The following is a 14,710-nucleotide window of genomic DNA, read 5'->3' on the forward strand; positions in this document are numbered from 1 at the left end:
CAGGAAATGGAACTGGATGAGATTCAAGGTGTCTTCCAACCCAGGCCATTTTGTGATTATGGGTTATCTCCAAACAAAGAGGATGCAAGAATGTAGGAATAGCAGTATCAAACACTGTCCCAGTGAGATGGGCATACAAATTTAATGACGCTGACAAATAAATTATAGTAAAATTAATAATTTTAAATTAAAGAGCAGTTTTCCCAATGTCCCCCCCACCATGATATTTTAAATACATATGCATCAACTTCATGCTATTTTGCACACTAAGAAATTCCCATGGAAAACCACAGTTCAATGAGGTATTTCTTCAAAACCAAGGCAGCAAAATATAGTCAAATTAGCATAAATAGCAGGTTCATTCTTATTGTGCATTTTTCTTTTGCAGATGATATTTATCTTCCACAGAAATATACGGCACTATTTTACAGTTCTTCACATACATGCCATGAGTGGAAATCCAGACTAATTCCAGTGATGTTTTGCCAGTAATGTAAGCAGACAAACTCTTTCCCCACATCTTGTGATAAACCCTTTGAACTGTAGGTGTGTGGCCTGGATACAGGAATATTTGGGGGAAGGGGTTTTCCTTTGGACCTCCAGTGAAGCAGAAGCACTTTCCCGGACCCTGACTTCAGTAGCAGGGCAAGGCTGAGGAACAAAAGCTGGCAAACACAATAAAGGCTTTGCTGTGTGGGTTTATTGCTTCATTCCCAAATTTACACTGAGCCATGGGGTCACTGTATTCCCACAGTGACTGAGGAATTTCTTTACCTACCAGTGTTTACAGGACCCATTCCATTTCATCACCAGTATGGAGGAATTGGGGATTAGAAGACACTCATCAAACAGGTCTAGATTGCATCAAGCCCTTTCAGATCCTGAGTCATAATGTTTCAAAAATCAAAGGATAACTCCAGCTTTTGTTTGAAGTGAAAGGAAGATGTAACTCACAATTCTGATGATAACATCATCAGTACTTTGGCATTACTAGTACCCAGATTACACAGTTTCAATTAAAGGGTAGTGGTAAATTTAAAATGCTTCACAGGACAGAATTAGATGAATCCTTACAAAGACATTTACCTTCTACATCATTCAAACTTAGTCATTTCAAGACACTAAAATTCCCTTTCTACCCCTCTGCCTTTATGGCAGCCAAGGGAACCTGTCTGAGACAGAGGTGATGTAGCCTTCAGAGGGTAGGAGGCTGGGGCAGGATTTTAAATAATCAAAGATTTCCCAGGATGCTCTTCCAACATATCCCAATTAATCTCCTAATGTGAGGGACTCTCAGAGGATAGTAAACAATAAGTTCAACCAATGCTGATTTCTCTTCCAGTGAAATGACACAAGCTATAAATGTCTCTCACACTTCTGTGGGCAGATGAGAGTGAAGATCATCTCATTGTCACAGCACAGCAGCATCTGAGCTAAAATTTGGGTGTGTTTAGATGTGAAATCTGTGTATGTGTGATCTAATCCTTCAGCTACAGAACCACAGAATCCAGTTCTGGAGTCTAATGCATATACACACCTCCCCTGAGAACCCAGTAACTAAAACAATTGTTGTTGTTTTTAATGTTTATTTGGGAATACACCAAATCCAGGGCTCAGTAGCTCGGAATAATTATTAATTTTTCATCTGGTTATCTCTAAGCCAGGCATGAGGAACAGTACCTTTAACCATTTGGAGTTCAGCTTCGAAGAGTGTCTGTATGCTTCTTTTTATGTATTTTTTGAAAGATCAGCTGACTGGAAGCAAGCCAAACCAATTATTTCAAATTTTCCACCAAAAAAAAAAAGTACCTTTGTGTCATATCCAAGCATGTGAAGTTTGAGACCAAGCAGAAATGTGTCAGAAAGTTAAAGGAACAGAGAAGAGGGATTTGCAGAGTGTTATTCTCCAGCCACACAGCAATAGGGCAATGAAAATGAGTTTTGCAGAACACTCTATCTGTACTTATGATTGTGATGCTAAAACTGAGTATGCTTTTTAAATGCCTTTGTTTGAAACCGGTTTCTTAATTACCCTGATGAACATTTTTAAGGACGATTGACAGAATAAGAGGTCTTTTAACTTCTGATTTGTTCCTGCCAGGCAGCTCCCCACAGTGAGGAAGAGGTAAGTTTGATCCCTGCAGATCTGTGTGGTCACACAGATCTGGGCAAAGAGGGAAAACTCTAGAGCTGTAGAACAGCCATTATTTATGATTCTCTTGCCAAGGAATGTCAAAAAGCAAGGTGCATCCTTAAGGAGACTGAACAGCATGTGAGAAGAATAAATGCAGGATGAGAGGGAAAGAAAATCAACAGGTTTTTGTCAGGCTGCATTTAGAGCAGTTAAAAATGACAGTGCAGCTTCTCACAGGGGAATGGCACCAAATTATTGTGTTAGGTGAGAGATGGGGAACATTGTTGAATTATGCTGATTGTAATTCCCAGCATAACCAATGAGCACTGCATTATGCAAGTTAACAAGCATCTGAAGTGAGCATAAAATCACTACAGCTCCACCTGTCAATAACCCTGAAGCTTTTGAGAAAGAAAAATATGATGAAAAGAGAGAAATCAAGCTCCAAGTGATGCTGGCTGGGCTGTAAGCATATGGTGATTAGCTGAAGGCTCCTTTTGAAAAATCAGAGCGATGATTCAACAGTTTCTCTATTGATACAGTAAGAAGGAGCAGCTGGATTTGGGGCATCTAGAGGAAAGAATGAGGATGACTTCAGAAAAATGAGAAATTTGTGGAGTGAGACAGAGTAGAATGGATAGAGGCTGAAGAGGTGGGGCATTTGGAGGGCAGCTTGAAAGAGGACAGATGCAGGAAAATTGTTTTGCTGGCACAAGTGTTTGCATCTTCACTGGCTGTACAACTGGGATTGTTCAGCTTGGAAAAAGAAGACTCCAAGGGAATTAACTGAGCCTTCCAATGCCTGAAGGGAACCTATGGGAAAGATGGAGAGAGGCTATTGACAAGGGATGGAGTCCAGGAAAAAGGGGAATGGCTTCACACTGACAGAGAGCAGGTTTACATGAGACATTGGGAAGAAATTCTTCCCTGTGAGGGTGCTGAGGCCCTGGCACAGGTTTCCCAGAGCAGCTGTGGCTGCCCCATCCCTGGAAGTGTCCCAGGCCAGGCTGGATCGGGCTCTGAGCAACTTGGGACAGTGGAATGTGTCCCTGCCCGTGGCACAGAGTTGGAACTGGGAGGTCTTTAAGGTTCCTTCCAGACCAAACCATTCTGTGATTCCATGATTCTGTGAATACTTGCTAGGACAGATGCATGTGGAGGTTTTACACAAAAAGACAGAAAGCCCTGAGAATCCAGCTGTCAGGGACAAAGGACTATTTATAACAGACGGGTTTTTTTAAGGCTCTCCTTCCAGTTGATGCTTTTTGATCTGTAGGATAATAGAAAAAGATGCAAGGAGAAAGCCGAACAGAAAAGATTCTTAGGTTGAGTAGCTGGAGCACTTGTATCTGCAGAAAAGGAAGAGCAGTGACCCAGACTCTTGTGTCCTTGCCTGTAATTTTCTTTCTTGCTCTTGGGAAGGTACACTGAAGATCCAGGCTTTCTTTCAGTCATATCCTTACAGTCTGTTCACATAAAGAAACACCTTCTCACATTCACAGGTGCAAAAAGGAGGCGGGGGAGAGCAAAAGAATCTAAATTTCTTGTTCTCCCACAAATTTTTGGTACAGCCATGCTTTCTGTCTTGGCACACTCAGATATCCTGGATTATACAGGAGTTTCAGTTGTGTTATGGGTTTATTGGTTTCTCAATCAGAGGAAAACAACAACAACAACAAAATCCCCCAAAACTTTAATTAAGAATAATTTACTAAAAGTGAAAAACAACATAAGAGATAATAGCTGTGAAGGGGTGTCTTCAAATGGATTTTATTAACTCCTGGTATTCTCGTCCAGCATATTTAAGTATATTTTGAAGGAAGTGATGGAAATTGATGCTGAATAAAAGGGCCACAATCATGGCCTCACTAAATTCAATAGTTTTGCTGTTCACTTCAATAGGGCCAGGATTTCACCCTAAGGGTTTAGCACCAAGGTCAAAGACGGAGTGTAATAAAATAACCACATGGATTTTTTTTTTCCAATAAGTTCAGAAAAAAACCAGAACTGAATAAAAAGGGTCTTAAAAGAACTCTGGGTTAAGGCTTTCAAGCCCTGCAGCCTTTTAGGGTCAATTCCTGTGGCAACAGTAAAAGAATGATGGTATGTGACACATCTGAGTGAACTGTGGCATATTTACATCTGTTAAACTTGTGAATTCCAGCCCCACAGAACACACATTTCAGTTCAAAAGGGCTTAGCTTTCTATAATTCAAATCTTGTTGCATTTACCTAGCTGGTTTGCTATTTCTGGGTGCAGAAATTTAAAAAAAAAAAAAAAAAATCACACAAGGTTTAGGAGACCAGCAGTTACATCTATCATAGCTGTGTCAGCAGTTTCTACAGAAACATTGAAGGGAAAAGCAAGGATGTGTCCTCCATGACCCCCAAAATTGCAGGGCTGCCATCTCAAGTTTCCCTCCTCACCCAGTACTGACCATGGAAGACATGGAAAGATGCTTTCCAATTCTTTCCAATCTGGGGTTCTAGGAACATAAAGGATGAGTGTTGCTTGCAAACTTACTTTATCATCTACTTAGCAGTATTTTTTGAGGAGAAAGAGAAGAAAATTGGATTTGTGATTTCTGCAAATCAAATAAAATGCCTAGGGTCTTCTGGTGAATGAAATCAAAAGGTTTCCTGGGGGGGAAAAAAAATCTGCAAATCCTTAGATTTCAGTGAGGAAGAAAACTTTGTTGATGAGTGTCATCAGATAACTCTGCATAGAGGTGCTTTCATACAGATGTGCAGGGGACAGCACCAGATTCTGAGAAGTAAATCACCATTTATGATATCCCCTACTGTCTCTCCATATGGAGAACGTTTGTAGCAACGCCTGGACTCTGCCCACAGTGAAAATACAGGGAGCCAATGGAAGAATCTGAGTTATTCACTCCAATTCTCAGCCTCTCCAAAGAGGCACAAGACAAGGGGGGCTGTAAAATGCAGCTGCTGGTACCCCTATGGATCCAGCCCAAACCAGTACAGAGGTCCATGCAGGAATAGAAGGCTAACTCTGATTTAATTAAATGTTCAATGATTCTTCTTGTGCAAACAGGTCCAAGGAGAAGGGCCAAGCCCTACAGATACGCACATGATTTTCTTGGAAATGCAGGCAAGCAAAGGAAAAACAGATATATTTATTCCAGGATGACAAGATAGCACTGTGACTGAAATGAGGTATTTATCTAGGAAGGAGAGGATGAAAGTATATTTGTTTTTAAACAGTTTTGAAAATTGAGGCCATGACAGCTTGTTGGCTGAAGGGTGGGGGAGCAGATCTGAGGAAGAAAAACGGCATGAAATTATCACATTCTTGCACTGAAGGCAGGGAAATGAAAAATAATTGGACATGACTTTCTGTTTGGACTGGATCAGCCCATGCTTTCATAAGTCAAAACCAATAAATACAGCATTTGTAACATCATAAAATCCCCATTAAAAAAGTCCAGTAGCAGTAAGTTTTTGGAAGACAAGGAACAAATTACAGCAGGTTTACACTGAGAAAGCTTTAAGCCTTCAACATGTCAGATATTTTGGGAATGATTTACCACAATTTCTCAAAATAAAATGTAAACTCAATGAGATGCAGACAGAAAACAGGCCTCCCTATTGAACTTTGACACAAGAATAATGAAACCATCCATAATCTACATCTGATTTGTTTGGGAATTTTTTTCTCTCTCTCTATTTAAATTCCTTGTGAGAAAAAGAAAAAGAAAGGGTTCTTGCTGAGGAAAGGGAGGAAAATGGCTCATTTGAAATATATTTCATATCTTTTAAGAATTGCTCCTCTTGATTTCTAGTTACCATCTTCATGGCCTTATGGATGTGACCTAAAAGCTGCTGACACCAGAGCTGGAATATTCTGCCTCATTTCAGTGCAGCTGAGATGTCTAAAACGGACTCTTCATCTCCAACATTTCACAGGCCACTGCCACCATGAAGCAAACCTCCCAAGAGGCAGGAGCAGGACTTTCTCAGTGGATTCCCAGTGCCTGAAGATCCCCTTGGCACTGGTGAGAGACAGGGAGAGTTTTCCTGCTGTATTTGGAGCAGGGGACTGAGCACAGAAGCAGCCTGTGGCAGAAAGGCAAAGTCTCTGCTCACTCCTGCATCATCACAGAATGACATAAAGGCACCTTTGAAATGTGTGGATTTCATCCCTAAACCCATAAAATAGTCATAGATCAGGTAATAGATTTTAACATCTTTTATGGGCTATTGCTTTCCCCCAAGCTATCTCTCCTCCACTTTGTGTTAATTTGTATTCAATGCTGCTGTCCTTAGAGCTTCTCTGAAACTTCCCGGGAGATCTATCATATCTTGCCTGTTTTCCCTGGTTTCTAAAATTAATTTAAATCAATTATTTCATGTATTCCATCATTTTCTTTAAGTCATTTAGTGAAGATATGGCCAATTATTCAACATAAAATACAACCAGATCATTCCACGACTACCAAAAATGTGATTTATCATCACATTCAATTAGAACCCACTGAAGACAGTGGCAAAAGTCCCATTTAGCTGAATAAGGAACAAGCCTTTGATTTACTGTGACATAGGAATAACCCACAACAGAAAAGGCCAGGATACGTACGGGATTCCAATTTCAAAGAGATTGTTTTGAATCAGTTGCTTTCCAAGCATGATGATGCTCAGCTGAATGCAGAGTTCCATCAGACACCCTCCTGGAGCACACTGCAATTACACAAAACCAGAGAGTGTGAAGGGATTAATTTAAAAATACCACCTTGGGAGGGCTCCCAGTGTCTCCATGTCCCCACTGTCCCTGCCACCAATTTGTGTGGGATCATGGAGCTCATCGATCCCTGCAAATCTGTGCTTGACAAGGTGTTTCATCTCCACTCATAAAACTGCATTATGGAAAATATGCAGAGCTCTGAAACAACTCACTGTGCCCTGGGGCTCTTATATTTTCTTTAAAAATATTTACTATATAATCAATGTAATAAACATAATGCAGGATCACCAATACTCTTCCAACCTGATATCTCCCAGGGGAGGAGAAAACCTTCAATCTTGCGAAGACTTTTATGTCAGCTTTATTGTCAAACCTTGAGTACATCTCAGCTTTCAAGGGAATATCCACAGCAATCTGCCCCATGAGGGATTTTTTTTTTTTAAAGAAAGATGCTAATAGGTTTAGCACAAAATGGCTCCAGGTTTTTAAGCTATTAAAATTGCCAAGGTTCCAGCAATCTGCAGAATGGGAAGCCAGATTCATGCTTCCCGAGGGCCTCAACTAAACCATGGAATGTTTGTGCCTTAGTTCCGAGTTGTAAAGCATAGAAATGGTGAAGCTTCACCTAAGATAGACCATGAAATAGTGAAATCTGCAGAAAGAAAGAATATGAAGTTGCCTTAGACGGAAATCCTGGGTTTTGCCAATTCAAGTTGAAGATTTAACCTCTTGTTTTAACATGTGTTTTCTATTTTTTCCCCTGTTGTTTGTAGTTCACTGAATGCTGTACACGTATTTCTTTGTGTAAAGGATTTTATTTTTAATTTGAATTTCATATGTACTTACCTCTTCCATCCTATAACCTTCAAACATATACACATAACGACCAGGACGCCCAACAAACCTGAAAGCAATAATAATATATAAACTAGTATAAAAACAGAAAAACAAGCTAATTTTGACACCATGATTTAATCTAAAAACACAAAAATGAGTAAACTTTGAAAGCAAGATTATTCATTTGTATTACCTAAAATATTTCAGAAATAGCTTCTTCAACATGAATTTTCAAGGGCTCAGCACCTATTCAGCTTTGATTATTTCAAAGTAATAGGCCTCTACAAATGGTTTTCTACTATATCTGGATAAAATAATTTTAATAAAATATTTTTCAGTGCTAAAACAATGTAATAATAAACCCCTTCACTTGATTAGTGATGGCAAATACACTTGGGAACACACATCCTAATTCACATTCTCTCACACGTGTATAACTTCCTGAATGAAATTATTTACACATCTATACACAAACAAGAGTCTTCTGGCTACACCAGAAGAGAAAGGATGATATTGACTTAATTCTATAGGAGAAACAATTATATTGATTTTATTCTAACCATACAACACGAAGATATGGTCAAAAAAGAGAGAATTTGGTGACTTTTTTCATTGGTGTCTTACAACATTCGCAACCGCTGGCAAAATGCATCATTAATCCTCAAATGTAAGGTGCTGGATAGGATTAGTAAAGAGCAGAGATTAACAAACTTTACAGCCCCCAAAAGGAAGAGAAAAATGGTAGGAAACAGAATCCAGAGGATGTTTTAAACATTTTTTTGCCAAAGTTTTAGCAAAGAATCATTTTATGCTTCCCATTCAAAAGCATGTGGATGACTGGGTCCCAAAAGACAAGGATTCTGAGTCCATAGGAAGTCACACTTATTTAGCAGGACAGCTGAATTAGCTTTTTGGTGAATCACTTCATTTGACAGTGGACTGTAACTATTTCTTAATTTGATACCGGAGAATAATGCAAAATAATGAGAAAGTAGTAGAAAAAAAGAGTTCTGTAACTTTAAATGAATCAGGAAGACCTTTCGATGCTGAATGATGCTTTAAGGAAAATTTGCTAAACTGTGGAAAGTTAAGGCCTGTAAGCACCACCATTCATTGTAAAAACAAAACTGTTTTTAAAACTGAAATTAATTATTAACTTTAGATAAACCTGTCAATGACATTTTTTTCAGACCTGGCAAAGATGACCAATCCCAGGCCTTTGTGCTCCTTTTTAAACACAGATCCACTAATATAGACACATACATAAAAATGCATATACAGAAATACATATATGTAAAGGATATTTAGCCTACCTTCCTTTAAAAAAAGCAACATAAAAGATTGAGGCATAAGAATTCAGAAACTTCAGTAGGAATGTTTTCAAAATCACTCTTTCCTCAAAGGTTTTCTCTGTTTTTGGTATTTCTGGGGAGGAAAAAAAAAAAAAAAAAGGCAAATCAGAGAACTGAATCAGTAAGTATATAATAATCCCTTAATCCCCAAACACATACAAAACAAACAAAACAAACTTCAAATTTTGGGCTTATGTTATCTGTACCTTTAGTTTGTACCGAAGCCACTAGGTCTGTCACTAAGTCCTGATTTCCAGAGATATTCAATCCCACAAAGCAAAAGAAGTAAAAATTATTTTGCTGTATATATGGATATTAACATACATGAGTATATCAGTTACCCAGTTCCACAACTAAAATAACAAAGCATTCATATTCTCAATTGAGGAATGCTGAAAGCAAAGTACAAAGACTTTCAACCAGAAAAAAATCACCTTTAAAGTATCCTTAACTTACAGTCCACAAGCCTTCATTTCTGTGGTGAGGTTGTTGATTTGTTTGACACAAGACTAAATACACTTTAGAATAATTAAGTATTAAGTGAATTTAGTGCAAAATAGGCACATTTCTACTAACAATTCACTATATATGTTCTGTATTTCAAGATTTCTTGGTTTAAATATTTTCAGTACTCATTGACTCTGTTCCCAGATTTATTTTCAATTTCTGTGAAAATTTTCTAGTAGCAGAAAACACAGGTATAAGACAGGATTTTAAAACTGATGATAGGATCCTTTTTTAAAGATTTTATATGGGTGGAACTCTTGTGTTTCTCTGCTCATCCTGAGCTGTATCTAATGTGAGAGAAGATAATTTTATGATAAAATTTATCACTCTTGGTTGAACTTCTGTGGCACAAAAAAGTGTGGAATAATAAGGAGATCCAGAGCTCTGGCTTAAGGATTTCATTACAAATACTGCTGTACTTGAACGGCTTTGTTTCAGGCACAGTTTGAGTATTCTGTTTGCTTTGCTGTTGTTTTTTTGGGGGGGCAATTTCTTAAAAAAGCAGCATGATTATTTTAGCACTGAAGGAATAGAAAAGCCTAATGAGCCCTCACTGCCTGGCTTTCTTTGTGATACTTTCAACCACATTTTCGTAAAAGATCAGTGCACAACCTGATGAGCCCTAAGGCATAACCCACCCATATGTATAAAAAATCTTAATTAAACCTTCAAAAAATTTGTAGGTGATCCCATACACCAAATAGCTCCACAAGACAAAACCTGAGGGCAGCAGGAATGTAAAATAACAGCAGTGCAGCTTTTCATTTGAGGGAGAAAAATCCTAAACTCTGCCTTACAGAGAACCCCCCAAAGGATGAGCTCAGCCTCTGGATGAACATTTGCACACCATATATGGTCCCTGAGGCTCCCTCAGACTTCCTATACCATAGCAGTAGAGGCATGTGTAGAATTTGTCCTCCAGCTCATAGGGCGTGATGCATGAGAAACACATTCAGCCAGAATAGGTGCATTAGTAACAGAGAAAACTCCCTCATCCCAAAAAAATGAAACACTCAGTGGTGGGTTGTTATGCCAAAATTGGGCAGCTGGAACTTTGCAAGTGGAGGATGAGCTGAGCTAAGGGTAGAACGGGCCTTAGCTCTCTGAAGGAGCTGCTGCCTTCATAAGGGACAAACACGAGTAGTTTTGATTTTGTCCTCATTTCACTGGTTCTTCCTTGGCCTCAGTGAATTTCTCTTTGTGAGGGTGCTGAGGCTGTGGCACAGGTTACACGGAGAAGCTGTGGATTCCCCATCCCTGGAAGTGTCCAAGGCCAGGCTGGATGGGGCTCTGAGACACCTGGTCTGATAGAAGGTGTCCCTGCCCAGAGCAGGGGCTTGGAATTCTTTAAGGTCCTGTCCAACCCAAACCATTTTGTGATTCTGAGTTACAAGTTAGCTGTAAATCTTCTTTGGCACCACCTGATTACTGAAGATGATCTATTCTTCCTGGGAATAGCAGGATACCATCTGCACTTTGGCTGTGTCTCATCAGTGCCCCACTCTGCTGGGCCCACAGGAGTCCTGCTGCATCCTGTAGGAGCTCTCTGTATTGATAACAACAAAACTCTCACTCTTTCCCTGCAGGCACTGATTGAGGAAGTATTGAAGCGTGTGCATGACTGTGATCCCATGATTAACATAATTGCTATCACTGCTATTCTTGTGCTTACAGATGTATTTTCCACCTGAGCAGAGATTCAAGTGTACTTGGGGTTGGAATAGAAACTTATGCTGTCAAGAGCTACTCCTTCAGCCCAACAAGTGTGTTCTTCAGCTTGTGGATTAAGTGAAGGGTGAAAAGAGAATTGAGTATGTTTTTCTCCTCTCAGCAAAACGAGAGTTCACAAGTTAAGCAACTTTCATCAGCATGCGTGAATTGTAATTTTTTAAAACATTTTGATTACATTTGGCATCTGAGCCTAGCACTGGAGAAAGCTTCCTGAATGAACTTTGTAACTCATGTAATTTGCAGCTCTAGAGATTATTCTGACTGGATCCTTCTTAAACAAAACATCTGATGGTTCATTGGGAATGCTGCCCTAATAAAGATAAGATTAGAATTAAATGCAAAGTGACAAGGGGACAATAATCAGCAAGTAAATTGTTGATTCTTTCACAGTTCAGCCTGGTGCACAACTCAAAGGGAGAGATTTTCTTCCTGTACTTCCCAAAGAGAGGCCATGGCAGTGCCTAGTACTTCCCAGTTCCTGCTTAGAAGCTGCTGGAGAAGACTCAACTTCATCTTTTCCTACTCTTCCTACACCTGTATTATTCCTTAACATTTGTGCCCTTTCTTACCTGGGCAGGTGCAGTGGACAGAATTGACCAGGTCACACACAGTTAGTAGCCTGTCACTTATACAAAAGCTGAAAATCTGGGTACAATATTGCTCTGGACAGTGAGCCTGAGCTCATTTATGCCACTAGAACAGAGTCCATTTGCGTAACCCTGTTACAATCTGCCCAGAGCCTGGTACAAAACAGAAAAAAAAACAAAACCCAAACAACTCACTAAAGTGGCAATTTGTAAAATTAATTGCTTTGTCTTAATTTCTTTCAGAAACTTTAGGAATTCAATCTAAACTAACAGGATCAAATTTCAGGATTGGACCGCTAACAGCTGCAAAACTGTAATTTGTAATGTTCTTCCAAAAATAGGACTGAAAGAGATGTTTTCATTTGTGAGTTTAAAAGTGCTCTGAGAAATTGAGAAGAAACAGAAGTCTTAAGAGTAATCTCATGTAAAGGCTCTATCAGTCAACATCCTTAGTCTAATTTATATAACAAAACAAAGCCCCAGCCTAAACCCCTATTAGTAAACATTTTTAGCCTAATATATATAACAAAACAATACTTCAAGCCTAAATCTCTATAGCAGTCAGGGAATGACTTGCCTTTGAAAGAAATCAATAGCCAGGCTTGCAACAATATTTTGATGTTTAAAATGAATTTTGAAAGTCCAACCACTAACTGCAATAGAAATCATTACTAAAAATTCCAGCCCAGACATGCCCTAAAATGGAACAAAAAATCCTTTGAGCAGTAAGAGAATAGTTAAAACGTTCATCAGGGAAACAACATCAGTGTGACTTCATCAGAGCCATTTTTTAAACAGCCCACTGACTTTCTGCAGCTCTTAGCTGTAAAATAGGTACCTTCACAAGCCTGAATGTTTTCACTGGCCCTGTCCAGGAGGAAATTCCCCTCCTGGACCCTCCTTGCACCTCCTCGTGTCAGTACAAGGATTAACAAAGAGTGCAGCAAGGCAGTTTTACCAATTTCCGTCAGCCATTTGGCCACAGCTCCATAAATTTCATCGAGGATGAGGACCACCACAAGATTAATGATGACAGCAGTGGCAGCCACGGTCACCCGAACGTTGGACCTGGTTGTCTCGTTTGTGCTGAAGGACAAGGCCGCTGCTGTCGTGATTCGATACACGATGACACCAAATACCGCTGAAAACGTCAGCATGATCTGCAAACAAATGAACACACAGATTACTTCAGCTTGGAAACAGAAGCTTTGGCTGGAAGGTTGGGTGTGTTCCATGCTTGGCGTCGTGGCGTTGTTTCTTAGTTCAAGGTGATGATATGTGGGTGCTTGAATTAAAAGGCAAGAATTCAAAGCTCTCCAACAAACAGGGACATAAATAAGGCATAAGGAAATGGATGATTGACTCCAAACTGGTCAATATTTCAATTGAGGAGATTCTTTGTGAGTTATTAGGAAGAAATTGTTCCCTGTGAGGGTGGTGAGGTCCTGGCACAGGCTTCCCAGAGCAGCTGTGGCTGCCCCATCCCTGGCAGTGTCCAAGGCCAGGTTGGATGGGGCCTTGAGAGTCCTAATCCAGTGAGTGGCATCCCTGCCAGGGGCAGGGAGTCAGAATTAGATAACCTTTAAGGTCCTTTTCAACCAAAACCAATCTCTTATTTTGGTGATTCTTTTGAAACGATTCCATGGATTCCTGCAGATGGGCATGTCCATTCTGATTAAAGCTACACACATCATTCATTCAGTGAAATTTGGGCATTTTTGGTTCAAAAGTAGGAATTAAGCAAGGTCTTTTATCTGGCAATAGATTCAGATGGTTTGGACTGAAGGGTCTATATTTATGTGCAGTCAGGTAAATGGACTTTATTGACACCGCAGAAATGCCAACATACAAATTAAAAAACAAAAAGTTTCCACTGCTATTATTCCTTTAATACTGACCTAAGCAGGGTTATTAGGGCTTCACTCTACATTTGTGTCCCAGAAATCACTTGGTATCCCTGGCATCCTTCATGGGCTGGCTTTGACCCATGAGATGAAGAAAGTTAGCCCTGCTATTTAAGGTCAAGTTCCCACATGAAGAATTTTAATTTCACAGGGTTGTAATTTTCTGGTTTAAAAAAAAAAAAAAATCCAAACCAATTCACAATGAAAAAAAAATCAATAAAGCAATAATAAAAATTAGCATATTTTCATCATCAAAGCATAAAAGGGAAAGAAGGTACATTTTTCCCTTTCATTTTTGCCTTTAGCAAGAATTCTGGAGTACATTATTTTAGGTAAAACATCTTGAGATCCTCAGATGAAAGAGACTACCTCAATGTGAAAGATTAGACTACTGCAATTGTTAAAATGGGCCTAGGGGCCCAGATTCAAAACATGGGTTTAAGGAAATTTAACAGTTCATTTTAATGATCCAGCAGTAGTTTATTGAATTCCTGTATGCAGAGGAAGGTTTTTGCATGAAAAGGAACTATTGCAAAGAACCACAACAAGAATCAGAGTTAAATTATTAGAGGCTGAAGGTGAAAAGAGGGCACATTTTGCTTTTATGAAGAACTAGCAAACATACTAAAAATTAATTATTTGGAGAAACTCCTGGATATTTCAGATGAAATTGTCAAATATGTTTTGTCAGCAAATAATAATAGTTAGACCGTAAAACATCTAATTTTACTTTCTAAAGAACTGTTTCATTAATTTTAAATGAAATGTAGTTGAATGATAAAAGCCTGACCTTGAAACAGTTTAAATGAAAATTTTTCAAATTACATAAAATATTATTTCCTTCAGTTTTGTAGTTTTCATTGTGTCAAGGATATATTTCTGGTTTTTATATTGATTTTTCTTTTGACTTACCTATCAAACCAACGGACCAAAAAATCACATTCATGCTAAAC

The 14,710-nt window shown here is 39.0% G+C and overlaps 1 protein-coding gene across 1 annotated transcript in view; it reads right to left on the bottom strand.

Annotated features, from left to right (window-relative positions):
* ANO2 (anoctamin 2) overlaps nucleotides 1–14,710 on the bottom strand; it is a 148,216-nt gene that overhangs the window by 18,290 nt on the left and 115,216 nt on the right. Inside the window, exons 16-19 of the mRNA XM_040062298.1 lie at nucleotides 12,812–13,013; nucleotides 8,990–9,101; nucleotides 7,686–7,743; nucleotides 6,735–6,835 (exon numbers count right to left, since the gene is read on the bottom strand). Coding sequence (XP_039918232.1) covers nucleotides 6,735–6,835; nucleotides 7,686–7,743; nucleotides 8,990–9,101; nucleotides 12,812–13,013 — 473 coding nt within the window. The remainder of the gene's footprint in view (nucleotides 1–6,734; nucleotides 6,836–7,685; nucleotides 7,744–8,989; nucleotides 9,102–12,811; nucleotides 13,014–14,710) is intronic.

This window comes from Hirundo rustica, chromosome 4 (assembly GCF_015227805.2).
Source record: "Hirundo rustica isolate bHirRus1 chromosome 4, bHirRus1.pri.v3, whole genome shotgun sequence".
Classification (NCBI taxonomy): Eukaryota; Metazoa; Chordata; class Aves; order Passeriformes; family Hirundinidae; genus Hirundo; species Hirundo rustica.